The 27,679-nt window shown below is 50.4% G+C and overlaps 9 protein-coding genes across 9 annotated transcripts; 6 read left to right on the top strand and 3 right to left on the bottom strand.

Annotated features, from left to right (window-relative positions):
• Positions 1–319: 319 nt before the first annotated feature.
• PSV08DRAFT_183778 (uncharacterized protein) lies at positions 320–1,403 on the top strand (the record flags this gene model as incomplete). Its single annotated transcript, XM_014227729.2, has 2 exons — positions 320–1,021; positions 1,074–1,403. The coding sequence occupies 2 exons, from the start codon at positions 320–322 to the stop codon at positions 1,401–1,403; spliced, it is 1,032 nt and encodes a 343-aa protein (XP_014083204.1).
• A 787-nt stretch (positions 1,404–2,190) lies between these two features.
• On the top strand, positions 2,191–3,483 carry PSV08DRAFT_314223 (carbonic anhydrase). The gene is made up of 2 exons (XM_014227731.2): positions 2,191–2,629; positions 2,788–3,483. The coding sequence occupies exons 1-2, from the start codon at positions 2,233–2,235 to the stop codon at positions 3,318–3,320; spliced, it is 930 nt and encodes a 309-aa protein (XP_014083206.2). The 5' UTR covers positions 2,191–2,232; the 3' UTR covers positions 3,321–3,483.
• A 3,222-nt stretch (positions 3,484–6,705) lies between these two features.
• On the bottom strand, positions 6,706–7,416 carry PSV08DRAFT_6463 (uncharacterized protein). Its single transcript, XM_014227732.2, has 3 exons — positions 7,193–7,416; positions 6,853–7,079; positions 6,706–6,790 (listed from the first exon to the last, which is right to left on the bottom strand). Exons 1-3 carry the CDS (start codon positions 7,368–7,370, stop codon positions 6,776–6,778), a joined length of 420 nt encoding a protein of 139 aa, XP_014083207.1. The 5' UTR covers positions 7,371–7,416; the 3' UTR covers positions 6,706–6,775.
• Positions 7,417–9,180: 1,764 nt separating this feature from the next.
• On the top strand, positions 9,181–12,132 carry PSV08DRAFT_226822 (glycosyltransferase family 2 protein; the record flags this gene model as incomplete). The annotated part of the gene is made up of 4 exons (XM_014227734.2): positions 9,181–9,421; positions 9,512–10,154; positions 10,206–11,103; positions 11,212–12,132. 4 exons carry the CDS (start codon positions 9,181–9,183, stop codon positions 11,812–11,814), a joined length of 2,385 nt encoding a protein of 794 aa, XP_014083209.2. The 3' UTR covers positions 11,815–12,132.
• Positions 12,127–13,451, bottom strand: PSV08DRAFT_411005 (KptA family-domain-containing protein). Its single transcript, XM_014227735.1, has 2 exons — positions 13,140–13,451; positions 12,127–12,983 (listed from the first exon to the last, which is right to left on the bottom strand). The coding sequence occupies exons 1-2, from the start codon at positions 13,293–13,295 to the stop codon at positions 12,189–12,191; spliced, it is 951 nt and encodes a 316-aa protein (XP_014083210.1). The 5' UTR covers positions 13,296–13,451; the 3' UTR covers positions 12,127–12,188.
• A 463-nt stretch (positions 13,452–13,914) lies between these two features.
• Positions 13,915–15,134, bottom strand: PSV08DRAFT_314196 (ras family-domain-containing protein). Its single transcript, XM_014227736.2, has 3 exons — positions 14,913–15,134; positions 14,798–14,861; positions 13,915–14,729 (listed from the first exon to the last, which is right to left on the bottom strand). The coding sequence occupies exons 1-3, from the start codon at positions 14,988–14,990 to the stop codon at positions 14,140–14,142; spliced, it is 732 nt and encodes a 243-aa protein (XP_014083211.1). The 5' UTR covers positions 14,991–15,134; the 3' UTR covers positions 13,915–14,139.
• Positions 15,135–16,883: 1,749 nt separating this feature from the next.
• On the top strand, positions 16,884–17,282 carry PSV08DRAFT_249207 (uncharacterized protein; the record flags this gene model as incomplete). The annotated part of the gene is made up of 1 exon (XM_066092381.1): positions 16,884–17,282. The coding sequence occupies one exon, from the start codon at positions 16,884–16,886 to the stop codon at positions 17,280–17,282; it is 399 nt and encodes a 132-aa protein (XP_065948806.1).
• A 1,044-nt stretch (positions 17,283–18,326) lies between these two features.
• On the top strand, positions 18,327–20,072 carry PSV08DRAFT_6453 (uncharacterized protein). The gene is made up of 3 exons (XM_014227739.2): positions 18,327–18,457; positions 18,526–19,100; positions 19,235–20,072. Exons 1-3 carry the CDS (start codon positions 18,443–18,445, stop codon positions 20,004–20,006), a joined length of 1,362 nt encoding a protein of 453 aa, XP_014083214.2. The 5' UTR covers positions 18,327–18,442; the 3' UTR covers positions 20,007–20,072.
• A 2,381-nt stretch (positions 20,073–22,453) lies between these two features.
• Positions 22,454–25,578, top strand: PSV08DRAFT_411002 (glycosyltransferase; the record flags this gene model as incomplete). The annotated part of the gene is made up of 3 exons (XM_014227740.1): positions 22,454–22,762; positions 22,815–23,417; positions 23,479–25,578. 3 exons carry the CDS (start codon positions 22,454–22,456, stop codon positions 25,534–25,536), a joined length of 2,970 nt encoding a protein of 989 aa, XP_014083215.1. The 3' UTR covers positions 25,537–25,578.
• Between the last annotated feature and the right edge of the window lie 2,101 nt (positions 25,579–27,679).

Below are 27,679 nucleotides of genomic sequence, written 5' to 3'. Positions count from 1 at the left end.
CCAAGGTACTTCCGTTTTTCCGTAGCTTTAGCGTGACTTGCAATTTAGTTGCGCGGTGTTTGACATTGATCGGGTGTGCGTGCATCGTCCTGGCCACGAACCCCCTATACACCAACCTTAGCACCCTTCGCAGCAACGTATTCACGACCCCGAACGATACACTACGAATCGATCCTCGTTTTCTCGTACAAGATAATCAAACTCTCCGGAGCTCCAGACGCAGCGTGGCGCGCCTGTCTGACCACATCGACCTCATGTCTCGGCGATAGCAACGGCGTCCGCCTTCGACCTCCTTCCTACACACCTCTAGCTTAACAGCATGGCCGACCAGCCAATAAGCCTCGTTGACCACACAAATGGCGATAATACGCCTTCGACGACTGTCACACAATCCGAGCAGCAGCTCACGAATGCCAGCTCCCACATCGACATCCTCTACGAAAACCAGCGCGGTTGGTTCGTGTTCGGCATACCGCTCTTCTCTTCCAAGGCGCTCTGGAACCTAAGAATCGATCCTGCGCCCTGGCAAGATGCCAAGTTCAAGCCCTCAGCTGTCAACATCACAAACGCACAGGTGCCTGACCCGAGCTGGGTATGGGACTGGAAAACTTGGTATGTGGACATGAGCCTGGATGTCGATGAGGAAGGCTGGCAATACAATTTTTTGTTCAAGAGCTCAGCCTGGCATGGGAACCATCCGTGGTTTCATAGTTTTGTCCGCCGGCGGCGTTGGTTGCGAAGACGTGTCAAGCAGAGATTGCCGCCCAAGACCAGAGCAAACGCGAAGGAACGCATGTTTGGTGAGCAATTCAGCATCGGTACAACCTTGGCTAGATCTACGACGTTTGGCACTGGCAGCGGTCTGTTGGACAGCTCTCAAACCAGCTTGGATGAAGAGATCAGAGATATTGCCACATTGATGAGGAAGTTGAAGGCTGCTGCAATCGACCGCGAGAAGATTATTTACATACACAAATTCATCAACGATGGGGGTGAGGAACTACACTACCTTGCAGAACAGGTACACACTTCTCACGCACGTTTCTTTAATTCCATCCCACTAACATGTGCAGATTCCTGCAATCATGTCCATGCTCATCTTTCAAAACTCACGCCGACAACTTCTCTCGACGCTGATGGACCGTTTTGATGCTGCAAAAGAACACCGCGAACAGCACGAAAAAGACGGAAAGCCTGAAGGTGAAGCCGAGGAACGCCGAATCAACAACCTGCTCAAAGCCGTCGAGGCAGCGGACAACGAGTGCAAGAAGTTGGAGTATTGGAGTGATATCAAGAATCTGACCGAGGAGGGCAAAGTGGGCAATGCAACAGATCCAGGCATGGGCTGGAATGAGAAATGGCAGGGTCTCGACGTCAGCGGGGCCAGTTATCCTGAGAAATGAGTAATCACGGGGTATTGATTGGAGTTCACCGGAGTTGATGTATTTGCGGGGGGCGCTGGCGGAGTTGACATTCGGCGTTGGTCGGAGCATTGGCAACATTGGCAGCGTAGCAACAGCTTGAGCAGACGTAGATTGCTGTGGTAAGCATGGATATTATTACCTTATACCTGGCTAACTTGTGTATTTGTCATTCTCACTCGATTCGGACCTCTGATATCCTCTAAGCTCTCTGTGGCTACCACTTCTCCCTTTTGCATTACTTCAACTCCGCCAGATGCCCGTTTCTCCCACAGTAGCTGCCGTATAATGTCCACGGTGTCTCTCCATGTTGTTGCGTTCAACGTGTCCAGCTCTGTGCCGGACAATGCGCTCGCGATCTCGGAAGGGCAGATCGTCTTTGGCCAAGCCCGAGTGGTGAGCAGACGATCGGCATGATTTAGGATGAGACTGCGCTGGTTGTCATTCAGAGACATCGGTCTGGTGTCTTCTGAAACTTTTTGTGTAGCATGAACGATGATGATGGGCGCAGACGGGGATATTGATGCTTCACAGAAAGAACCCCGGGTCAATCTGGGTCTTGAGATCTGGATGAGATCCGTTCGCTAGATCTCTCGTCTACGTACCGATCTACAACAAGCTCCCCACCACCTTGGACCGATGTCCCAATTCGTCAACGTCAGAGCGCCCAATCGGCGCGCAACAAACAACAAAAGAACCGGACAAATATTTTTGGTTTCGCGCATCTTCCCTCTCTGTGAACCGAGTCTGCCGGCACAATTACTAAAAGAATTGGCGATTTGTGGACTTGCTGTCTATCTTGGTTCTTGTCATGCCGCACCGGCTACCCCACGCCCTCCGAGAGCTAGTTGCCGCGGGGCAGCTTCTCTCTTCTCCGGCGCGTCTCTTATCAAGCTCACCTCTGCCTTTAAATCCTTCGCCAGTCTCTGCACTGCTTGGTCGGACTTCGTCGCGATTCTGCTATACCGGATCGTCCATCCCAAAATTACAAGGAACTTCTGCCGCGCAGCCTCTTCAGACCAAACGACAGTATTCGTGGCCCAGGATGACTGGAACAGAAGACTCAAAGGAGGTTCGCAAGTACCTCCAGCAGAGCCATGACCGTATCTTTGAGAACAATAAGAAATGGGCCGATGAGATGAAGAAGAAGAACCCTGCGTTCTTTGAAAAGATGAGCGCGGGGCAAGCTCCCGAGTATCTTTGGATTGGTGAGTCAATCTTTGTATGAAGTAGCTGAAGTCATTCCGGAGAGCCGGCTGGGCAATCAACTGGCTATCCGATTCGTCTCAATATCCTGAATCGCCCTACAAAACACTCAGTTGTAGACCAAATCAAATGAAGCAAACACTGACCACACTTCCTCAAGGCTGCTCCGACTCCCGTATCCCAGCCGAAGCCATCACCGGCCTCGAGCCCGGCGAGATGTTTATCCACCGCAACATCGCCAACCTCGTTTGCAACATCGATCTCAACGTCATGTCCGTCGTAAACTACGCTGTGCGCCACCTCAAAGTCAAGCACATTGTCGTCTGTGGCCACTATGGCTGCGGTGGCGTTAAAGCCGCCATGACCCCGAAGGATATGGGCCTCTTGAATCCCTGGCTACGAAACATCCGCGACGTATATCGCCTGCACCAAAAGGAGCTCGACGATGTCATCGCCAACGGGGGAACCGAGGATGACAAGTACAATAAGCTTGTCGAGCTCAATGTGTATGAGCAGTGCAGGAACATTATCAAGACAGCGGCTGTACAACAATCTTGGGCTGAGAATGAGTTCCCTGTTGTACACGGATGGGTGTTTGGTTTCCATGACGGAAGGCTGAAGGATCTTAACTTTGACCATGAGGGTCAGCTTAAGGAGATTCAGAAGATTTATGACTTGACCAAGGATTTGTAGATAAGACGGCTGTTGTGCTTTGGGTATAGGGGTTGGGGGCTGTTGTTGTATAAGTAGATGTGAGTTTAGTAAGGAGTTAGCGGTGAGAGATGATCTAGGGGCAGATGTAAACACGACCGAGATAGGAGTCGCATGTTTAATTGATGAGTTCGTATCAATCCCCGAGTCTCTGTTTTGGATGATGCTTTCTGTCGTTTTCTCTCACGGAGCATGAGGAATGAGACAATGATCCCTCTCAATAATGCGACAGAGAATGGTTGCAGTATCATTTTAACACTTTTCTGTCACTAAGCACATATCTCTTATCTAATATTCACTCACGGAAGACAGAAGGCTAGAGTGTATTTCAATCATCTTCCCTTTATGAGAGAAACACTCGCCAATGTACAAGATAGGGGTTTTTTATAATAAATATGCACACATACTTAGAACTAATCAAGTAATCAACTCAAGACCCTATTTTGTGGCTGATGAATACTGAAACACATTGTCGACTGGCTGGATTCGATGTAATAAGCTGGCCGAATCAAACCATGAAATTAACTTATCCCAACCTTGCTATTGGCAGCCTGTCCATGAACTACCTCCCCTACTGTTCCAGCTCAAATTACAAAACTGCATTTAATTCAGAACATATCTGAAAAACAGGCTAGGTCGTGATGGTGGGCGTCTAGCACCTGTGTCTTTGTCGCAGCAGGTATATTCAAGAGTCTTGAATGTGACTGCTACGTTGAAAACGTTGAAGACTACCGAGGGACTGATCCCGCATGAAGCTTGCGAAGTGCTGAATTCGGCATCTTTTTAAGTTGGCGAGAGGAAAGAAATTACCACAACTCCTTGTATTAAGAAAGTATTCTATAGTATCTCAACAGACGAAGAGTCCCGATCTTCGGGTTGCCAATCTTCCATAGTTTGTAGAAGCTTGTCTTGAATGTGTACAAAAACTGTATAGAGTTAGTTTTCCATGTATGCTTGTCAGCGCCATGTACCCCGACATGACAGGTGGCTTTACAGATGGTCGGACCGGTTTTGTATTTATAGCATAGAATGAATGAGTGTGTCATGGTATTTGTAGTCAAGGTTCCGGCCGAAGCTTAAAGTTTGCCTTTTGCTCTGACAAGTATGTATAGAAAAAAGATAACTGTTTTAAGCAAAGTTTTTTGTTATGCCTATGTTCTTCGTTGATACGGAAGAGGGGAGATTACACCAGAAACCCCCCGTGGGCATTGAACATTGGAGTGTAAAAGAGCTTGAGCTTATTGAGTCGTAGTACGTTCGTTTTCTTTCACGTGCGTTAATATGAGTAAGACAGACCTTTACGTGAGAAATGAGTACGAAAGATAAATCGAGAGATGAGTAAGATGACATAAATAGGAAAAGTAGATGCAGAAAGGAAAATTGCATAATTCACCACACAGCGGAATCTCAGTAGTATCTGAAGCGGAATTTGAACAGTAATTCACTAAATATAGATAAAATTTTGACTGATACTTTCCAGACGCTCTGGTAGCACGCATGACGATTCATTAAAGAGGACAGAGCTCTTGAACAAGAATAGCAGTATCTGCAAAAGACCTGTTTTCAGAGAATCAGTCAACACATCTGTGAGGCCTATGAAATTAGCTAAAATCACACAGTGACGTGATTCAGCCGATCAAAGGCGCCACCTGTGTAGTAGACATTTCTGAATATCTACACTGACGTACAAGTTATGTCCCTGTACTACTGACATCTTCCACAAGCTTAGAAAACCTGCTTTTGTTCGCCTATGCGGCTGAGGCAACAGATCATCTGGGGGCAAAAAGATCTACAAATCTCTCAAGCCATCTTGCCCTGCATGACGACAAATGGTATCCGCGGGGCAAAAAGATTTGCAAATCGCTCGACAAGTCATCTTGCCCTGCATTACCATAGAGTATATAGGTCCGCGGCAAAAGCAAAAAAAATCTCAAGCCCGACGTGGGGGTCGAACCCACAACCTTGAGATAACCAATCGAGTCTGTTCAGGACGTGAAAGCTAAGAGTCTCACGCTCTACCGATTGAGCTAGCCGGGCGTTGTTTGCTTACTAATGAACTTTTTGGAAAGTGGTTGAAATATGTAGTTGGGTACAAAAATGACTTGAAGCTTTGGGACTGCTGACACGTTTCCTTCTAATGTAAGGGCCTGTTGGTTCACTGCAAGTCCGCTGCAAGTGCGGTGCCAAAAGCAAACTAGCGCCCGTCACACCACGCGAACCATGGATGACGCTGACAGATTTTGAAACTTAGCGTTAGCGTTCAATCCCCAAGTGGTGTGCGAACCTGAGAAACAACCCTAGATTTGTGTTTGCTTTTTACACAAGGGTCCAGATCGCTTGGTACTCAAGCGATCGCGCGTGTGGTATTCGGGGTTCAACGAGACGGTATGGTACGCGGCGTCTACCAACAGTGTCTGGATGTAAGCCATCGCGATTGGCAGCCCGAAGGTCCGAGATCCAGGCTCATTAACGAGTCATGTCATTATTCTACCCCTTAAACGGTATCCGCCCAAAACATCCAAGGCCTTAGAATAGAAATTTCTCCGGTAACGAAAGGGCCGAGTTCTAGCACTGAACACTCAGATCAGTGCGGAGAGTGATCTGGTGTGAGGGTAGCATGCTCCAGATTGAATTTTAGGTTTATGATGCAAAATGGTACCAAACATGCGTGATACGTACCTACACGTTCGTGTTCGGAATCGCATACAGTTCATTGGTAAAGTTATTTCATGGTCAGCTTAGCAGATGAGCAACTCTTCGCCAAATATGGTCAGTATGGCAAGCCGAACCGTTATGATCAGTCGCAGAGGGTCTTCGTATGGCGCACTCTGTCCCAAGTCCGGTCACCGCCAAGTTGCCCTCTCTATTTGCACGTTTCCGCGGAGGCGGTATGACATTTAGCTCATAGAAAATTACCGACTGCAAAGGATGCTGATGGCGGATGTGATTCAGCGGAAGCCGGCAGCAATCAATTTTCCCATCCCAGGCATCCCAGGCATCACGCTGAATACGGCATACATTAAAGTCCCTAGTGGGCAGGGATCAGTGGAAGGTAGCTGAATACGGAGGTGCTCTTGCATCAGTATGACATCCGGCGCGGTCAGCATGTATCTGCTCAAAAGACCATCGGCCTGAATCACTGCGAAGAGAAACCGGGCGACCCGAAGAACCATGCGGTTGTCTCCAGTTTAAGTACACCAACAGACCCATCATTGCTTCGGAAGACAGCGAACTAGTTACCTGTTCAGCGTGATTCCGGGAGTTAGAGCGTCCCCCATACCCACTTCATTCAGAGATGAAAATGTCATGGTACTTAGGTAACAGTAGCATCGGATACGATGCTGACAAGCTCCGTGTGTACAGCGAATGTTACCAAATACGTCAATAGCTCCAAGAGCCGGTGCATTGATTTACCTAAGATCAACACTCTACTTGATCTATGCCGCTGTATCCTTGATTCGCTTGTTAACTCAAAATCTTCTGAACAAGGGCGTGTGGAGGCTGAATGTCGTACCAGATACACTTGATAGAAGCTCATCATCACTTTGCCGTCTCCTTCCTTGACGAGGTGCGCCCTTGCAGCCCAGTCTTTACTTGACTCTCCCCCTACCTTAAGGCCGTATTTTACCGTTCCATACAACATGACTTCGTTAGCGTCTGGACCAAACGGAAATATCTTCAGCGGTGCGTGCGCCCTGCTGGAGACCGTTTCCCACATGGCTTTGCGCAAGGCTAGGATCTCTGTAACTAAGAGTCAGTCCATCGGGACGAATCAACCGTTGCGGTTCCAGGAAGTAAAGGACTACAGCAAGTGTGGAGTGGAGGCTAGACGAAAAAAGCAATGCGCGACAAACCATCTCGGCCCACTGCTATTTTGGAAGCCATGACTAGTGTTGCATCTTTTGTGAAGTATTTGACGTAGTCTTCGTGCGCCTCTGGAGTGTCCGATGTGGCGTAAAAGGCCTGGAAAAACTCCTTGTATGAAGGATCAATAGGAATAGCCGGCGGGTATTGTGAGGCGTAGGCGTTCATTTCGTGCTGTAATTGACGAAAAAAATCAAGGGTCAATGGAGGCTACAGTTGTTGTACCTCAAACGCCCAGCAAAGCCTCTTTCATCTAAGGTGGGGCTGACGTAATTACTCGATTCTCAGAACGCCTTACTGCGGCTCACATGACGGGCCGGCGGGAACGGCGTTTTCCAAGCGACGTACAACTCAACCTCATAAACATACTGATCCTGCTCAGTTTCACCAACAACGCTGCGGTCCTGCCAAGTGTTAATTCTCTATTATTTTTTCTTTTTGTGGAGAAGTGCGGAGGGTCAGAATCTAATGATGGTTAGACGCCTCCATGGAAAGTGACATACGTGTAGCGGCGCCAACATTAGGACACAACACTACAGTAGCGTCGACCACAAAAACAAAGAAGAGACCGCCAATTTTGGGGCGCGCATCTGCGATCTGGACGTACCTTTTGTAGTTGCTCTACTTTACATCCACCCACGGCCTAATGCGCTTTGCCACCGAGCTCGACCGAACCGGCGATGTTCGGTGTTTCTCGACCCACGAAGTACTCTCCTGCGCAAGGGTACTCAGGTCCTACAGCGCAATAATACGGACCCCACGTGTCATCATAGCACCCCGTGCATGTACCACAGAAATCCCATGCATTCTCGGAGCATGGGAGAAAAATATTTTCCAACGCTATTCTCCATCAGCAACAACTTGCAGGGGCTCTCTTGCCTAGGAATCACACCTTCAATTTCGATCGCGATCCACGCTAGACATACCAATTACAAGCTTCTTGTGCACGCCCATCAACACTAGACAGCCTCCTCAGCCGCCATGACCGGCGTCTCAAACCCCTACTTTTTCTTTGGTTCAACTCATAATGGCTTACTTCTAGCTCCCGAAGGCATGCAGGTCCATGTGGCGGTGTTCCAGGCTCACGCATACGGCTACGCCATGAACTGCTCTTCCAAAACCCAGAAATCGGGACGTGACCTTCTCCGTCAGCTACCCCTGGCCAAGACTTCTCCGTCAACTGGGCTTATTCGTGGGCCCCTGTCGATCTGTCGGAATCATTGTGGATGTTTCACGTCTTACTAGACTGCCGTATGCATGTACGTATTGGACAGCCCTGCAGAAATGATGCCCAGGCTTCCGAAAACGCTCGTCTTACATGTTGAGAAAGCATATCGCTTGCAACTGCACATCCCTAGAAGACTTGACGTGATGCTTTCCTGCTAGACTGATGTGTACACAATCGTTTACGCAATGATGATAGTGTGGCTCAATGATTGACTTAGTACGATCCGACTAGTTTGGCCGCCGTCGTTCGAACATGTTCAGGTCAGGTCTCGATACATGAATTTTGCCCCAGGCTAAGATTTGACGGGAGCTAACTAGTCTGGGTCACTATTAAGCAACGTGGGTACTTCTTTGGTCCAGGCTCAGCCGTGAACGTCAGAGGAGACTTCATCTGTGGCGCACAAGCCAGCCAATTCTAGAGTATGGGCGAAGCAGTCCGTCTCGATCGACACTTGGGTGCTTGCACTTCGTGAGCTGTGGGCCGTTAGCACGCTTTGGTGATTCCAGATCCTGATGGCGCTATGAGGGCATCCGACTACCCGCCCGAATGTGCGAAAAGTACAAGATCTGGAGTATGGCCCCCGCTGACAATGGGGTTCATCATCTTCACCACCGCCCAGGTATAACTACGCTCGAGGCTTGATATCCTTCAGTACATTCTACCTTACTCGTCACAATGGTGTCCCCTTTCGACACTTCGTCTCGACAACCAGACTACTTCCCTGGACAAGGCCGGCGGTCCAGTGAGATCATGCCTTCCCAACCCCAGGATGTTGCGGTTCCTGCTCATCTCCTCCGTGCGACTGGCAATCTTGGATCCAAGCGGGACAACACCGCCACCCACACTGCTGCATGGGAGCCTATACAAGAGAACCCTTTCCTCAACGCAGGGGTAGGAAGCATTCGGCGAAATGACACCCAACGCTCCGCCATTCGACAGAATAGCTCTCGACGGCCAGCCATCCGACAAAACAGCAACCAACGCTCACGGGGTTTACAACGGAATGACACTCAAGATTCTAACGATACCGGATGCACACGAAGCGAAAGCGAACGAAGAAGAAGTGTTCGATTCTCCGCAGCTAATCCCTTCGACAACAACAGAACCTCACGATATGCACTTCCCTCACCTGACGAAGAAAGCACGAGGGCCCAGCGAACCCTCTCTTATACACCTGGCTCAAGCGAAGTCCTGACTACCACTCCTCGGGAAAGCCGAGCACCATCACCCAACTTTGAGAGGAGAGCTAGCATATCATCAAACTATTCCCACGATAACCCCTTTGCTTCCAAGCCAGGCTCAATCAAGAGCGATCCTTTCGCAACGGAAAACAACACGCCTCGCGGGTCATTTGATGGGCGACCTCAGCAACCTGAACCTGTACATCATGCTAAGCACAAGCGGAAGAATACTCTGCAATCAGTGGTCGATGGTATCATTCCTGGTTCTTTGCAACGTCGCATGACCAACGCATCTTACTTTCAACGGAGTGAGTTGTTCGGAACCTACCAGAAGGCCAAGAAGAAGGGTATCGAGATCCAGCGCAAGCCATGGGCGCAAAACACTTTCGAGTACAGCCTGTATCTCGTCATGATCCTCTTCATCTACTTTGTGCTTATTGGTATGCCGCTCTGGAAGGGTGCGGTCTGGTGGATGTACTGGGTTGTCCAAACCAAGTTTATTCTTCCGGGTGGATTCGGTATCACTCTGGGCATTGCGCTATTGTAAGTTGATCCCTGGGGGACAATTTTGAGCTTTTGCTAATCCCTCGACAGCTACGCCTTTGCTCCTCTTCTTATCCTCTTCGAGAAGGACCCTCCACCTGCCGACTACACCACAGAAACCAAGTACTCATCCACTGTTGAAGACACTTGTCTCATGATCCCTTGCTACAAGTCCGCCGGCCTCATTGCCAACACTCTTGAAGCTGCCTTGAAGATTTTCCCTGCATCCCACATCTTCGTCATTGCCAACGGAAACAGCCCTACGCCACTCGACAACACGGAAGAGGTCTGCCGCCCATACGGAGTTAACCACATCTGGTCGCCCATTGGATCAAAGATTGTTGCTCAGTTCGTTGGCTGCTATGCTGCAAAGGGGTTCAAGAACGTCTTGCTCATCGACGATGACTGCGCCCTTCCCGATAACTTCCCCATCGTCACTGACCGCATGACCGACACAGTCAAGTGCATTGGTTACACCATCAAATCCGTCGGACCTAATGGGTCCAAGGGAAACCTTTGCCAACAAGCCCAGGATCTTGAGTACAAGCTTAGTGGTATCCAGCGTGAATTTGCCGGCAAGGTCGGTTCTGCTACCTTTCCCCACGGCGCCATTTCCCTCTGGGACCGCGAACTCCTCATCAAGACTTTCCACGAGCATCCTGGTTTCAGTGTATCCGAGGATTGGTTCTTTGGCCACGTCGCCCGCCAGCTTGGTTCTCGTATCAAGATGTGCTCGCAGGTTTTCGTCGAGACCGAGACCCCGACTGCCGTCTTCTTCGCTGGTGGCGGCTCTCGTGGTGGCTTCGGTGAAATGACCATCTTCTCTCAACGTTTCAAGCGCTGGAACTTCTTCTTCGTCAACGGCATGTACTACAATATGGCCTACATCCTCTGCGACTGGAAGCTCGGCTGGTGGGAGATTGGCGCAAAGATCTTCGTCTTTCAAGAGGTAAGCACATTCCCTCCTTTTGCTACATCGCACACACAAACACACACACACACACACACACACACACACATATATATATATATATATATACTAACATATATAATCCAGGTCTACGAGACTCTCCTTTACCTCTTGACTCCCTTCATCCTGCCCATCTCCTTCTACGTCCGCCCCGACTTCTGCGGCTACCTTCTCGCTGCCACAATCGTCATGTACGCAATCAACGTCGTCATCTTCAACGAGGTGCATCTCCGCCGCAAGAACGAGCGCGTCGGCTGGGTCCTGCTCTACGTCTACTACCTGCCCTACAAGATCGTCCTCACCTTTGTCAACGTCGCCAGCTGCTACTGGTCGCTGTACAAGTACGCACGGTACTTCGCTAAGCGTCACCCCAAGGTCATCGAGGACGAAAAGGCCGTCGAGGTCGTCATTCGCCTTGAAGAGGATCAGGCTTCCAAGCAGGGTGGCCTGGGCCGTCGCCTTACTGTGCGCACCGTTGGTGGCCGCCCCAGTGTTGAGGAGCAGGTCGATGACTTGGATACCGCGAGGAACTCGTACGACGGCCTTGCTGCCCCTGAACCTGTCATGTCGCCTGACTTCCGTAAGGACTCGAGGCCTAGTAGCCATGTGCTGAGGACTGAGGGTGTCGCAGCGAGGGATTACTTTGCCGAGAAGACTGCGGCACAAGGACGACCACTGCAGGATGTTTGATCATCCCCCCATCCCCTCCTCCTCTTTTCTAGCCTACCTTCTTATTCTTCTTCATTCTTTCTTTACGTCATATTTCTTCTTTAAAGACAACTTTTTTTATACCTTTCTTGATTTACTCTTCGTCGCACATACTTTCTACACGAACACTTTTCTACAACCAATTTTTTTTACACACGTCCCACTATTTCCTATGTAAGATATAGACAAAGAGTTTTTTTTTTGGTTGCTCGGTACAAAAAAGAAAAATGGCTTCTGGGAGAGGATACTTTTGCTATATACCTATTGTTTTTTAACTGTATAATCAGTATTATGAAGATGAAAAAAATTCGCATTCTTTATCTGCATGCTCTCTTGTTCTTTAATTGAGTGATACTTTATGCATTACCTGTCGTATCTCTTGAATCGTTTGCTGCTCTTGCTTTGCCACCTCTTCCACCACCACCCCGACCACCCCGACCACCACCACCCCTACCTTTTTTCGCTTGACCAACTTCCTTTTCCCACTCTTCAACGTCAACAGTCACGCCTTCAGGCAACTTTCCATCGCTCATCAACACACCGCCATTCTTCTTCCTGCTCTCCACGCGCTTGAAGAAGGTATACGGCAAAAAGCCCTGCTCATTGCCCTCGGTCAAAATGACACCATTCTCCGAGATGAAAAACTTGATACCAGCAGCAAGAGCAGCATTGATATCAATGTAAATCAGAATCGTCGATCCCTTGCGCATACCAGAGATAACTGGCACAGCGTCCGCAGATGTAGGCGTGGAGTCGAGGGATTTGAATCCAGCGGGTAGTCCAGAAGCAAAGTGGATGTGGTTTCTCCCCATGGGACGGAGACCGCCGCTCTTGATGATGAGGTTCCAGGCGCGCTCATCGGTGCCGTGGACGACTGTTTCCGGCACGTTTCCTGCTTCAGTGGTGATGGGGGCAAGGAGGCCTTCGTTGTCGACTTTGATGGAGTGACCTTGGTTCGCGCGGATGAGGTAATCTGCTGGATTGTCTGATTCTAGTATGCTTTGCAGTTGTTCAGATGCAGGCGCTTCAGAAGATTCATTGTCGAGCGACGAGACTGGGATCATGGAGAAGCGCTGTTTCTCGTTGTTTGCGACTGCGTCGCGGACTTCTGCAAAGGTGATTTTGAGGCTTTGTAGAGCCTTGGTGTTCAACTGTTTGCTGTTACTTTTTACTGCTTGCCGAAAAAAAAAGTGCCAGTGAAAACTAATCCATTCAAACAAAATTCTAAAAAAGCGTGTTCCAAGATCTGGCGTTTTTTCTTTGTTTCTGATGACTTTGTTTTATGTATATTGCGATTACAAACTTACCGCATCTTGAACATTGACATAGCCACCCTTTCCTAACTTCAACCCCTCCTGGTCAGCCCCATGTCTGAGTAACCAGCTTATCTTCTTCGAAACCTGCACTTCTCTTGGCTGATTGGCCGGATTGCGACTGCCGCCGCCACGACCACCTCTGGCCATGTTTGTGATGGTCCTGCTGAAGATACGTGAAATATTTGCGGGGCGAATATTGACAACTGCGGGGATACTTTGATAATATATATGCAGTATTACGTTAGGCAGCACCCTGAGTCGAAATGAGTGATGTCTGGTGAGTCAAACACGGTAGTTCCGCAAGGGCGAATGAGTAGTGAGAAGTATGGTTGTTTAGAGGAAAAAGGTTAGCGTGAGATTTGTGCGCAGCGGCCCCGCATTTGGTCGCGCTTGCAGGGACTACTTTTATCACTGTGAGTCCGTCTCGCGTATGACGTCCTCGTCTATAAGCTACTGAGGCTGATGTAAGGTGTCTTGAATAGACACGTTCGCAATATTACAATTTTCCCCCTTGAAATCCAATTCCTCGTCAGTCTATCTGACAAAACACCTGCTATTCCAAAACATATCTACGCACCACGTATTGTCAATAGAGAAATGGCCTACATATAAGACCCAGAACCATTGATCAAAAAAAAGGACTCAATCCCCATATCCCAGATACAAGGTCATTGACCAAACATGGTCACTCCTATTCCAAGGGAGGATGAAGTACTGATAATCTTCAAGGCATGCACAGGTATCACAGTAGCATTCCTGCTCTGATATATCTAGCGCAGTTTCTCATAACTAAGCAGCTAGTCTTCAATGCATTGCTAAACAATATTATTGACAAGCAAAAGAGTACTACGCTTCTCCTCATACAACGCCAAGTAGGGGTAGGAAAGAGAAAAAAATATCGTCATAAAGCTGCGATCAACACTCTGGCAATCTATATCTCCAGTGTTTCCGCCCATTAATATGTAGTTGAAGCCCATTGCCCAAAAGCATATCAGCACGCACAACCTTCTTTGGGACCCTGTGGCTGCGCGCTGCCCAGGTTTACCCGGTCAGCATCTTGCCTAGCCAGGTTGGTTTGGCCGCCTACATGGCGTGGTCCCTTTAAGCTCGCCTCTGGAATTGCGTTTGCGATAGCAGTGAACACCTCAGCAACATTGTGCCCAGTCTTTGCACTCGTTTCGAAGAACAATAAACTCTCTTCGTCGGCATATGCCTTTGCAGTCTTGCTGGGCACTCTCCTGGAGTCTTGATCGTCTTGTGCCTGCTCTTCTTCTCCCTCGGCTGCAGGCGCAGCGTCTGCATCCTCTGGCCTGTCCTCGTCACCAGCGGTGGCAAGATCGAATTTGTTTCCTACGAGTGCAATGACAATACCAGGCGAGGCTTGGCGATGCAGTTCGGCGACCCAGTGTTGAGCTTTTGTGAGTGACGAAGGCTTGGTGATGTCGTACACGACGAGGGCGGCTTGCGCATTGCGATAGTACATGGGTGCGAGCGAGGCAAAACGTTCCTGGCCTGCGGTATCCCAGATCTCGAACTTGATAGTACGGCTCGGTAGATTACATTTCTGCGTGAGGAAAGCAGCTACCGAGAGTCATGTTAGCCCCCAAGGCGCCGCTTGAGAATAGGATTAGCAGTGGCTGTGTCCGTACCTCCGATAGTTGGCTCTTTGTTTTCTTGGAAGTCGTTGTTCACGAAGCGCATAACAAGGGAAGACTAGCATGGGAGTCAGTTCATGTTTAAAACTGATGTATTGATATCGCGCACCTTTCCCACAGCTGCTTCTCCTAGCAGCACGAGCTTGACGCTGCTGCTTGGCTTAGGTTGCGCGGATGTGTCCGCCATCGTCGATGCGTGAGATGATGCGATTTGGAGCTTGTGAGGTTTGTACAGGTGCGACGGATCGTTTAAAGATGTGGCTCAATGTTCCAGTATTGTGCGCGATGTGGGGGTGCAGTTTGAGTCTAGGCAGCGATGTTGCTGGTGGACGGTTTGAGGTTGCCGAGCACGATGACGAACGTCAAGCACGTGAGCTGCTGACTAAGGTTGGTACCGTTTTCGATGCCCCTGTACTACATATACAGATGTCCTTTCAGACATATTGGTTTCACAGACTACTTTTATTATCCGCAGCGACGTATGTAAGAGAATCATTATATAATATGCTCTGATTGATTTTGCATACCAGAGGATGAATGCAGGACCACGGAGAAGTTGGAGTATTCTTTTGTGCTGTATGCTTGTCAGAAGTCATCCCACATCCATCTGTTATCGATCGTGTACAAAACCATGACCAAATCATTTGTTCATAGAAAGCAAAATTGATGTTTGAGGCAGTGGGTGAACAAATCTTCATGCAGTCAGATGATGTTAAATGACCTGCCCAGCCTGCCGCGCAAGCTGCGTCAGCATCGGAAGCTCCTGTCTCTGCTTGACAGTTTGGACAAGCCTCTACAAAATCATCCAATTGTACAACCAGTGAAAAGTAGCGGAGATGATTTGGACAGAAGGCATGGGTAGAGAGCACACCAAGGACTACGGGGACATGCAGTACTGTGAGACCCTGTTTCTTGTTTGTGCTTTTTACAGTAAGAAGCACCGGACCAGCATCTGGAGACTGAGTAGTGCGATTGCTACCAGGACTAACATTGCTCATTCCCGCGGTCAGATGCACTTGTGCAAAAAAGACAGACCGCAACTCTGTCGGTGCTAGCATGAGGCGTCGTTGGCGACAACGCATACCGATCTTCAAAAAAAAAGTCGCAGCCAACACCTCAAGTGGGGACTTTTGGGCAACTATGCGCTTGGTGCTCAACAACATTGTTTCTTTTCGAAGGGCCGACTCTTCGATTGTGGGAGGAGTGAAACTGGATTGTTGTTGTTGTTTGTGGGAGCAAGGAAGACGAGAAGCGGTTGGTGATTGTTCATCGCTTAGTCACGGGTTACCAGCATCTTCTGGCTATACAACGGGCCGAGATTGCCCACGTCATGGAAAAACCCACGGAAGGCAAGCTGTGCATCGGGCGATGCTGCAGGACGGAATTATTTTGTACTGTGTACAGTCATGGCGAATGACGTCACGTCGGTAGTATGAAACCCTACGTGGTTTGGTGTGCCGAGAGTGGGCATGGCCAAAGTGGGCATGGCAGGGGATGTGTTTCGACACATGTCTGAGTCAGCGGCCGCACGTGCAAACGAGGCGAGTGCCGATTGAGGCCCCTGAAGCGACACCCACCAGGCTACAACAAAATGGTTGCCAGGACGGAGAAAGATTGCGGACAGCAAAGAGGGCGATGGAGGCCAATTGTACTAGACTTGTCGCAGTGCCAATGGCAGGCGTGCGGGGGGGCAAAGTGGCGTCTTTGACCCCTCAAGTAGCCAGAGCCACGGGACTCCCGAACCGGCAGGCGCAATTGAATGCTCTCCTGCATCTGCATTTGCATGTGCATATCCTATGCCTACATGGAATGAAGACACCACACCGGAAGGACGTGGATGGCGACTCCAGAGCGCAGGGCACCCCACCGCCATGCTGCCAACCGGCTCCTCAGCCAAGGGCTGTCATTGGGTGCAGCGCAGCACGCCCACACGGGCATGGGAGCGACTACGTGTGTAAAGCAGGCAGCGCGGTGACCGGAGCGAAGACAATGGCTTGGCGGGGGGGGTGGATGGGGGTGGAGAGCGAGCATGTAGGTATGCAGGCCGCTGTGTCTGTCTGGGCCATGGAGCGGTGCACACATGGACGCAGTGCTTCTTACTCATCGACACAGCGTCGCGATGCTGACGGCGTCCAGGAGGGCACCACAGGCCGGCCGTCATGTGGCGGTGGTTGTGTGGTGCAGATGCGGCATGGCCCAACAGGCAGAGGCTCCACCGCAGCGAATGGCAGGACGGGGCGATGGCTCGCGCGATAGTAGCAGCACAGACGCCAGGCGCGCAACCGATCGCGATGACGCCAAGCGCCGGCCTCGCGTTCCGAGGGCGTGTCAGGCTGGCGACGAGTGTGTGTTGCGGTGGGCAGCGAGGACGACACCAAGGCCCATGGCTGCTGGACGGGCACAGAGGATGCAGATGGCGCAAACGCCTGTTGGCAGGCACGCCGTCCACACACAGCAGCGATCGGCTGGGCAGGCCTGAGGCCGCTCGTCGCCTCCAGACGCAGACAAGCGCTCGGTTCCCCGTGGCCTTGATCCGCCCGAGCCGGCGTGGCCCAAGCGCGGCCATGGCAAAGCCTGAGTGCCTCTCCCTCTGCGATTAGCAGCAGCATGCGCCTGGCGATCGGCGTTGTCCCCTCCAGGCCTAGCCAGCCCGACGTGAATCCATGCTCGAATCACCCAAGCGGGGATGCACTCTAGAAGGCGCACTAGCCGTGGTCCCCTTTGACAAGCCCGCCCTTGGGCCAGGAACACGCACAAAAAAGTTTCCCTCCTTCGCCAGCGCCGGGCGAGCGAGCAGCGCACCACAGCGCACCACGGCATCCAGTGGTCCTGCGCCCAAGGGCCGCCCCAAGACGCGTGTGTGCCCGCTGAAACACGCAATCAGTGCGCGCGGGGAAATGCCGCATCCCAGATCCCCCCAGGGCCTTTGCAGCCTTTCCCTGATCCAAAGCGGTGCGGTCCAGTCCAGAGGGCCAAAGGGGGCTTGCCTGCTCGCGTCCAGCCACTGCATGCGCGGGAGCTTGGGAGGCCGCCTTCGCCGGGGCCTACCTACTTATCAGTCACGTTGGTCGGCTTGTGGGATGGGAGCGTCCGGCTGACCCCAGATGCCGCGTGCCATGTTTGCGACCAAATAATAAAAAAGTTGCTGCGTCTGGAATTGCTGTGACAGTCTGACATTCCTTATTTCCCCCCTCCCTCTCCATGTAATCAAACCCCCTTTGCCCCGACCCTCCTTGTCGTGCAAACCAGCAGTGCGTTGTTCTTCACCAGGCCCGGCCACATCTTCCCAGGCTGTGCAATCGAGACTCCCCGTCGGACAGTAGTAACTCCATATCAGGAGCTCGGGCGTCACCCCACTTGTCGAATAGCATTCCGCGAACTGTCCACACGCCGTATTTTTGGATAAACGCCTCCTTCACCTAGCACACGCCTCCCGCACACACTTCTTGTTAAATATTCCCACACACGGACTCCCTGCGCTGCCCTGCATTGTCTCAATAAGCCCGTTTCAGCCGCATCGCCCATTGCAGCCCCGACACTTTGGACACGGTGCGACAATTGCTCGGCCCTGCTGACGAAGCCGGACGAACAAAGCAAACACCAAACTACTGGCAACTTTTTTTTTGGGGGGGACCCAACATGACTGTACACAAGGTACCTCTACTGCTTCCCGCTGCCATTGCTCCCCTCGGACTCGCACTGACCGGCTGCCCCCTATCCAGGAACCCATCAACGTCCGACCCGCCAGCCAACAACGGCACTCATCCAGCACCATGGCTGGCTCGCTCCCCAAGAACCGAACCCACTCGCAATCCATATCCGCCGCAAACCTCCACCCGGCACATCGCGTAACGCGCAGGAAAAGCATGAGCCAGACGCCCGTCACAAACATTGCTGCCATCGCTGCGGCAGCCAAGGGCATGTCCGGGGCTCCGCTCGAGGGCGCCAGTAGTAACGGCAGCAGCAGCAGCGGACCGCGCCGCTCCTCCAAACCCGCATCGCAGTTCAGGGGGCCCAGCATGGCAATGGCCTCGGCCATGGCCTCGAGTGTGCCCGCTCATGGTGCCCAGTTCGGTGCCAGCAGTTACGGCAGTGCGGCCAAGAGCGAGGCACTCACCGACGGGCCCACACTCGCAACCATGTTGGAGCAGGACAAGGCAAATGCAAAGTCGCGGAACCGCCGCGCGAGCGAGGGCTCTCGCCTGTCCAAGGGCGACGGCAAGCGAAGTGGTAGCGAACTGAGATGTGAAAAATGCGGCAAAGGCTATAAGCACAGCAGCTGTCTGACCAAGCACCTGTTAGTAACCCTTAGCCTCCCATGGCCCTGCCACATACTTTCATGCCTCATGACGAATGCCCTTTCTTCACTCGCATGTCCATATAACCTGCCTTGCTCTTTTCAAGTTCTGCGTTGACTTTTTATGATTCTAGATGGGAGCATACACCAGAATGGCAGTACACGTCTAAGCTGCTCATCTCCAAGCATCAGCAGGTGCAGCTGCTCGAGGCCGCCTCGGTCCTCGTTGCCATGAACAAGGAGAGCGACGGCGAGCACAGCGACCGCTCCTCTCCTCCCGCCTCGGGCTCATCCGACGTGCGTGAGGACTTGAGCTCCACTGAAACTACCCCGCCCCCACAGCTCGACGACCATGCCGTAGGCTCTTACCCTCACTCGCACTTTGGCACTCGCTCCATGAAGCGTTACTCTACCAACAGCTCTGCCTATAGTCAATCTTACCAGTCAACTGTCTTCTCCGACAACGGCAACGGTAACGCGCACGGCCACTTCCGACAGTGGAGTAATGTTTCTGACCGCCCCACTACTTCAGGCACCTCGGTAGCTGGCTCCTACCATGATGATGCTAACGACCACGCCGACCTCGCTGCTGCCGTCGGCCTGCTCAGCTGCTCCTACGGTACCCCGAAGACGGGGCCCGCTGCCCTTCCCGCAGATGCGCCACCCGTGCCCCCGCTCCCAGCAAAGTATTTTGACCTGAATGCCCGCACCCTGTCTGGTAGCACTACCGTCACGGCCCAGCAGTCGAGTATGCGCAACAGCTATCGCCACACTAGTGAAAGCAAAGACGTCGACATGGACGACGACCACTTTGCTGATGAAGAGGACTACCGTTACTCCAACGCGCGGAGTCGCAGCCGCGTTGACGAGGACGATGATGAAATCTTCGGAAGGATGGAAGAGTAGTTGTGTCCACACACACACACACACATGCCCTACCCGCCCTTCACCGCATCCCGGCCTCATTTATCCGACATTCCCGTCCGTGCGCTGCATCCTTATCTTTCTTCTGTACCACAAACGAAACATTTAGTTATTTAGCGACCTATCTCCGCATAGTAGACAGACGCAGCCTGGACACCGATGAGAGGGCCCTCAACCAAACCCCAGCCGCCAATGACACGAGGTTGTCGATGCCCTTGAGGTTGAAGTACAGGTTTTGAATAATACTGAACTGGCGTCTGTTTTATCATCTGCGTCGAGAGCCTAGCAACATCTCAAATACCTAGTACCCATATCAGCGTGAGGATTGGCCTCATTTTGTTTAGCTCGTATTTTTCTTTATTTTTCCTTCTTCATTGCTTTCGGCTTGTCTTCAAACAAGAAACATATAAAACCTGGCACACGCTTTTTGTTATTCTTTGGATGGAGAGGTAGAACGGAGGTTGTAGGTGCGCTGGCTAGCGTGGCCTTTTGTATATTCGGACGGGATGGGAAAGGAAGAGGGGACGGAGAGAGAAAGAAGAGCGACGTGCGTCGTATAAACAGCAAAGCACAATGTGGAGGGTCAACGGGTGTGTAGAGTGGAAGCAGGAATGAATGCACAATGTGTTGAAAAAAAGAAGAAAACGACTTGAGCATGCGTGTGAAAAGAAAGTGATGGGGATGAGTGCAAGACTGAGAGAGAAGACCAAAAAGTTCGAGAAAGGGGAAGAGGTTCGGGCCCTTTTGAACAATTCTCACATCGCTCAAACTCGCCGAAAACGCGAAAACGAGGCAGAGCGGTGGTGCCTTACCTTTCCTAATCCAGGAAGACGACCAAACCCACTAGGGTTATTGCTCACTTGGCGTCATCTCCAGCAGGTAGGGTATGCTATGTTGCAAACACGATTGTTACTCACCTAGTAGCTACTCACCATCTAAATCCGCATTCTCAGAAACGAATGTCGAAAAAAAAAAGCGCGAAAAAGATAGCTAAACAAAATAGTAACCAGCGAGCGGGACAGCAACAATTTATATTCTCCAAACCACCAAGCACACCCCCAAAACAACCCCACACTTTTTACTCTCCTCCCTCTTTCAGACAAGAAACAGATTTAAAATTAGGGGGAGGGGCAACGGAGATGCGTAAGAGAAAAAAAACCCCCCCATCCTTCGCGCGCGGAAATCACCTAATTGGGAGGAGGGGGAAGGGGGAAGGGGGCTATTGTGTGGTAGAGAGAGCCGATGGTGGTTACGCGTCCATACATATTTTTCTTCACAGACGCATGATACACATTTTACCTTTTAACAAACAGGAAATAGATTAGCGAACCCCCGACGATCAAACGGGGGGCCAAACGGCCAAACCCACCCGCCTTTTTCCCGCTGGCTTTTGCTTTGCTGCGGGTGGACGTTTGATGGACGAGAACGTTTAATAGTAGGATTTCGTTCGGTGCCTGCCTGTATAGGAAAATGTTGGACTTTTTTTATTCGCCGCTTTATGGTACATGTGTTGATTTGATTGATTGTTTTGGTGTTTGGTAATTTGGGGGGTTGAAAGGGAAGGTGGGGTGGAGGTTTTTTGAAGACCTTGTGCCTTTCTTGTGGGAGGGGACTGAGAGGGGGTGCGGTTTTGATCACGATGGTGGGGGGGGGGGGGGGGGGGGGGGGAGGGGGGAGGATGAGGAGAGTTTGGAGAGGGTAGTTTGTGTGGGAGAGGGGAAGGGGAAAATGGGCGGTCTTGTATGAGAGGGAGGTTGCGGCCTTGGAGGTTGTGTGGTGTCTTGATGACAAATGGGGGTTTGGTGAGTTTAGAGTAGGCATCTTCTCTTTGTATGTGTGAAATGGTGTGTGCTTCTCTTCATCGTGGTTGTTCTCATAGGTGTGAGTCTGTAGAAGACCCCGTGTGCTGCATGGGAAATTGATTGGTAGAGTATGTCCGAAGTAAAATGAATGTTCGGGCAAAATGTGAAGGCACAGATTAGGCAGCAGGTATTCTCTGGGCTATACAACGGTCCCCAGGGAAATTTGAAGGGTAAATGTCGAGCCATGTGAAGATGCTCTTTGCTGTTTCTTCCATACACGTGGCCATGCAGGCCCTGTCGTGTGCGCACTTGTATCGCATTTTCATGGCAAAATAATATGGCAAAAGCGGCCTGAGAAACAGCTTGAAACAGAATGCTCTGAAAAGATGCAGCAAATCAGATCTAGATATCATACCAAGCGGCACCAGTCTGCTGGATGGCTGATGCAGGCCAAGGTCGAGGGTTGGTGGAAGCTATGGCGTCACCCTGCGACCCTGAAGATCGGCAACGACGGCCTCTTCGGCGGCGCTCACTGGCCCTCGACCAACAACAAGATGCCCTCGACGGCTCGACGCATACCAGACATTTCGATGCCCTCCGACGAGCGCTGACCAACCCTCTGCTCCAATGCACCCAGCCCTCTCTACATTTGCCGATTATGTCGTCAAATACCGTGACGCCCTCTTCCTGCTCGCGCCACCGCTCTACGTCGTCCTCACGGCTGTCGCAGCCCTCTATACGCCCACGCACCATTCGCTCCTCGTGACAGCAATCTCCTGGCTCATTATATGGGTACCCACAGTCTTCTGGGTCGGTATATACTCCAATAGCAGCAGGCCGCAGAGAAAGGCCGCCTGGCTGGCTGGCGCACTCTTGGCTCTATCAGCAGTATGCGACCGCGCCGCGTGCGACAAACATGGCATTTGGGCTACAAAGGTAACCGCCTGTGTAACAACGACTCCCTCTCGCACCTCTTGACTCCCTGCAGGCTCTGTTGCTCTTCCTCACCAACTTCTTCGCCGACAATGAACTACTTGCCAAGCGCCTCGCCCTGCCCACCTATACTGTCCCAGACGACCATGCCCATGTCGCCGAGAAGAAACTCCCTGTCGATGCATCAGGTCACATAGATCAGCCAGGGACGTTGTTGGTGTTGACGGTCTGCGCGAGCTGCGCCCTGGGCGTCTACACCATACCTACCACCTTTATGCTTGGACTTTGTAGCGCCATTTTTGCGGCCGTTGGCCTTGTTACATTCAGGTCCATAATCGTGGCTGCAGCCCCGGATGAAGGTGAAGACAACAAGCGCAGGCTCATGGCTGGTACTGTGGATCTCCGCGCTTCGATATCCGGGGTTCAAAAGGCACAACGGCTGGCGGCGCTGAGAGATGTCGCCGTAGCCATTGCGATCGTGTGCGGTATTGCATCTATTCTCATGGAATCCTCAGTATCTGCGAGCAACATCACATGGGAACCTGTTTACCGGGATTACAAGCGCGAATGGAGAGAGGTACACAACTTCCGCATCCTTCAGTGTTTCTTATGGATGCTGCCTGTGACCGCATTTCTAAACTTGCTCACTTTTATCATGGTATGACATCCTCCCCGAATCCTTCGTCTAGGGGATTTTTGAACCAGCTGACTCCCCGTAGCTCTACCTAATAGGCGCTGGACACCTAACTCTAGTAACTGTGTTCTCGCTTCTTGGCACGAAAATGTTCTCCGCGCCGTCTTCCTCCTTCATGTTCTTCATGGTCATTTTCGATTCAACTGCCTTGATATATGTCTCAGAGAAGCGCTTTCGTGAGACGGGTGAAACGCGACGTTTCAGGGGATTGAGAATTATCACCTTCCTCGCCACAGCTGTTGCAGTTGGGGGACTACTTGTAGGACGCTACAATGCATCACAAGCAAAACCGGTTGGATCTGATGGGTTTTTTGTTCCATCTGATGTTGTTTCCGACCCATCGCTGGATCCAATCCCAATAGACATGAGCAAAGGGCACCCAGCTGCCCAGTTGATGGACGCGGCTGAAGCAGATTTTCAAAAACTCCTCAATCGACAGTCAAAGTCTCTCGCTGAGGCTGTGGCTGAATACCGCCGTAGGTACGGGATACCGCCGCCTCCACATTTCGATAAATGGTACGAATTTGCCACACGAAATGGCGTTGTAATGGTGGACGAATATGACATGATCAATGAGATGCTGCTACCGTTCTGGGCGCTGAAACCAGCAACGATCCGGTCACGCGTTGCAAACGCCCTCGGTCATGAGGACAGTTCACTACTGGCTGTTGCCATAAGACATGGGGCAGTAGAGAACTACCAGAACGGTGAGGAATGGCAGCAGCAGGCGACTGTTGGCATGATGAAGCAATTCGTACAATACCTGCCCGACATGGACCTAGGCTTCAACTTGCACGACGAACCACGAGTCGTGGTCCCCAACAACCTTCTTTCTTCGATGGTTGCCAAGGCAAGAAACGAGGTTCTTCCACGTTCTGCGAAGAATGCTTCTCCTCGCAATGGGTTTTCTGCGCATCCGGCGGATTTAAATGATGGCACTCGATTTGTCGAAAGCAGCACAACCAAATTCAATCGCTTCGCACATCAGCAAACCTGGACTCATTCGAGGTTATCGTGCCCTGCCGACTCGCAGGCTCAGACTTTTGAAGACGATGTCGCCGACAACCGCAAGGTCTATGCTGCCAGTGATCTAGGTTTCGTTTACAATATGACCGCCTTCTCCGACATTTGCAACTCTCCATCGCTTTCCTCGACGTACGGATTTTTCGAACGACCCAACGCTTTCAATATCATTCACGAGCTTACACCTGTATTCTCGCAGTCCAAGATTTCCAGCTTCCAGGATATTTTGTATCCGAGCCCGTGGTATTGGATGGGCAAGGTAGGCTATGACGAAACGCGCGACACAACCTGGGAAAACAAAACAAATAGTCTTTACTGGCGCGGCTCTACAACGGGAGGCTTCAGTCGTAATGGTGGCTGGAGACGCCAACACCGCCAACACATTGTCCGACGCCTCAATGCACCTGATACAGCTCAAATTCTGGAGCCAGTTCGCGGCCCGTCTAAGGCTGGTGATACCATAAACAACTATACTATTGCCGAGGTGGATCGCAGAGCGCTGAAGAACCTCATAGATGTGCAGTTCTCCCACATCGGCCAATGCGACCCCGGCGACTGCGACGCGCAACAAGAGTTCTTCAAAGTAACCAAACGCGTCGATGGCCAAGATGCATGGTACTACAAGCACCTCCTGGACATGGACGGCAACGCCTTCTCTGGCCGCTTCTACAGCTTCCTCAAAAGCAAAAGCCTCACCTACAAAATGGCCCTCTTCCGCGAATGGCACGCTGAATGGCTCAAACCATGGGTCCACTACGTCCCCCTCAGTCTCCGCGGCGACGAGCATCTCGACCTTGTCCGCTGGTTCAGCGGAACCAAGGTATCTGATAAAGATGGAGATGGCAAATTGGATTACAGCGACGCTGACGGTGGGAAAGTTGGGGGCAATGGAGATAGTGAAGGAGAGAAGAGGGCCCGACGGATTGCAAAGAGGAGTACAGAGTGGCATGACAAAGTGCTTCGAAATGTGGATTTTGAAGCGTGGTTTTTTAGGCTATTGCTCGAGTATGGCCGCGTCGTGGATGATAAGAGGGAGGAGATTGGGTTTCCGGGACCGTGAAGAGAGAAAAAGACAAAGATAAGGGGGGGAAGTGTTTCTCTTGTTTTTTTTTTTCGTTCTTTCTGATCTGGATTCGATTAGATAGGACTCGACTGGACGGGACTGGGGCTTCTTTTTTTTTTGCATCTTGCATCTGAAGGAGGGGGGTTGTTAGAAATAGATTGGGCGTGGTGTGGAGTTTTTATCATGTCATATGTCGGGAAACTCGAGGCTAGTTTAAGAAGCAAAAATGGATATCCTGGGGTTTGATCTGTGAATTACTTTTTTTTTGTTTTCGGGAGGGGAGGGGGCTCTGCTGATGGAGTATGAGAATCATGTGTCGGATTTGGTAATGGGTTCGGGATTGTTGAGAGGGATCAGGGAGAAGTTTTTTTTTTTCTCCTTTCCTCTTCGTTTTCTCTTTTTTTTCTTCTTTCCTTTCCCTGAGTTTGACAAGTACGAATATCGGGAAGTGAGGAAACCCTTGTAATTTTTTTTTGGTTGCAACGTTCGCAATGAAGAACGTTCGTGCTGGACCGGTTTTATTCTCTCTTCTCTGCTATACATTGTCATTGTGGGTTTTGCTCAAAGGCCTGGTGGTGCACGTACAAGTTACACCCTCCCTGAGAAATGCTCTGCGCAAAATATGAGTGAATTATGGGATTTAGCATTGCGATAGGGTTAAACAAGGGAATCACTTCTGGTTTGGGTTCTACGATATGTAGCGTGTATGTATTGAGGGACTTGTGGGATTGTGTTTATCTAACTTCTTCTTCGCTCTTTAAATTCCTTTTTGCGAAGAACACTGTTGGGTTCTGTTTAAAGTAGTGTTTGTAGGTGAAGTACTGAATGTTGTCCTTCCACCCTTTTATTGCATTACAGGAAGTACAAAGATTACTAGATGTGAGGCTCCGACTATTTGAAATGTACAGGGACGCTTTTGATTAGGAGGAGGAAGAGGATAGCATTTCCAAATCATATTTTGGGAAGTTGTACGATAGTTATGAAGATGGCAACGAAGAACTTGCATTCATCTATTGAAACTCTTGGTGGAAAACCGTTCTGACAGAACACTAGGTTAGTCGTGATGTCATCTTCTTCCTGTCATGCTGCTATCTAGCTTGTATGTAGGTACAATTCCCTAAGATGAATAGTTTACACATTCTTGATATTTATTTGGATTCAGGCATTGTGTGGATCGATACTATCTGAGACGGGTTTTGTGATATGTATTATCCGTGCAATGAGATACTGAAAGTTCCATATTCATAGATGTTGCATTGGGGTAGATACTGTTGTAACATGTTAACCGATGTTGATGCGTGTTAAAAACTTTTAAATTTTCGTGAAATGGTGGACATTCATCTGGAGTGACAACTTCACAATTGAAAGTCTTCTCGCACTTCAAAGTGTAATGTTATGTTCCAGCATGATTTGGTACAGTAAATGACGTGTTTTGTTGTGCTGTCTCACCAAAGGCTGAGCTCAATTGGTATTTGCTATTCAGAATTGAATTATCTCAACATGTCGGACTACTCTTTGCTCACTCTCCATCTAGTCTCATAGCTCAACGACTATCATCATAAGTTCAAGAAATCATACCAGACTTCACGCCCTTACGAACTATTCCCAAAGATTTTTGTTCAGTAGCGATACTCTGATCCTAGCGAGCTATAGCCAAACCCTCAATAGTTTCGGGGTTTTTTGTAAGTTATTATCAAGCTCCAGCTTGATACAACCCTATACTTCCAAGTTTCGGCGATTTGTTATATCATCCTAGAAAACCTATCGTGATATCATTTCTGGATCTATAGCTCAGGTGTGAGCATGATGCTTGCAATGGAGTTACGTGTATGGGTTGATCTGGAAGGGCGTATCGTACGATTATCCATAAAGGCGACGAGAATGTCGGCTTCCAACACCCGCAACGAGGGATTCAAAAACTCGGGTATCTTCTTTCGGGAGCATGTTTCCGTACCCCTCCCCCCTTTGTCTCCCTGTTGCTACAAATTTCTATATCTCAACCCCTGCACAGTTGTATGACTACTCACAATCATAATCGAGGATACTCCGTATATACGTTCTTCTCTGGCTTTGTTAATGCTCAGGATAAATGATGATATACTTATGTTTAGCCATGTGCATTAATATCTCATACAAAAAT

The sequence above is a fragment of the Bipolaris maydis genome (assembly GCF_028858645.1).
Source record: "Bipolaris maydis strain C4 unplaced genomic scaffold PSV08scaffold_10, whole genome shotgun sequence".
Lineage (NCBI taxonomy): Eukaryota > Fungi > Ascomycota > Dothideomycetes > Pleosporales > Pleosporaceae > Bipolaris > Bipolaris maydis.
Note: the sequence above shows the minus strand (reverse complement) of the source record. Positions and strands in the feature narration are given on the sequence as shown.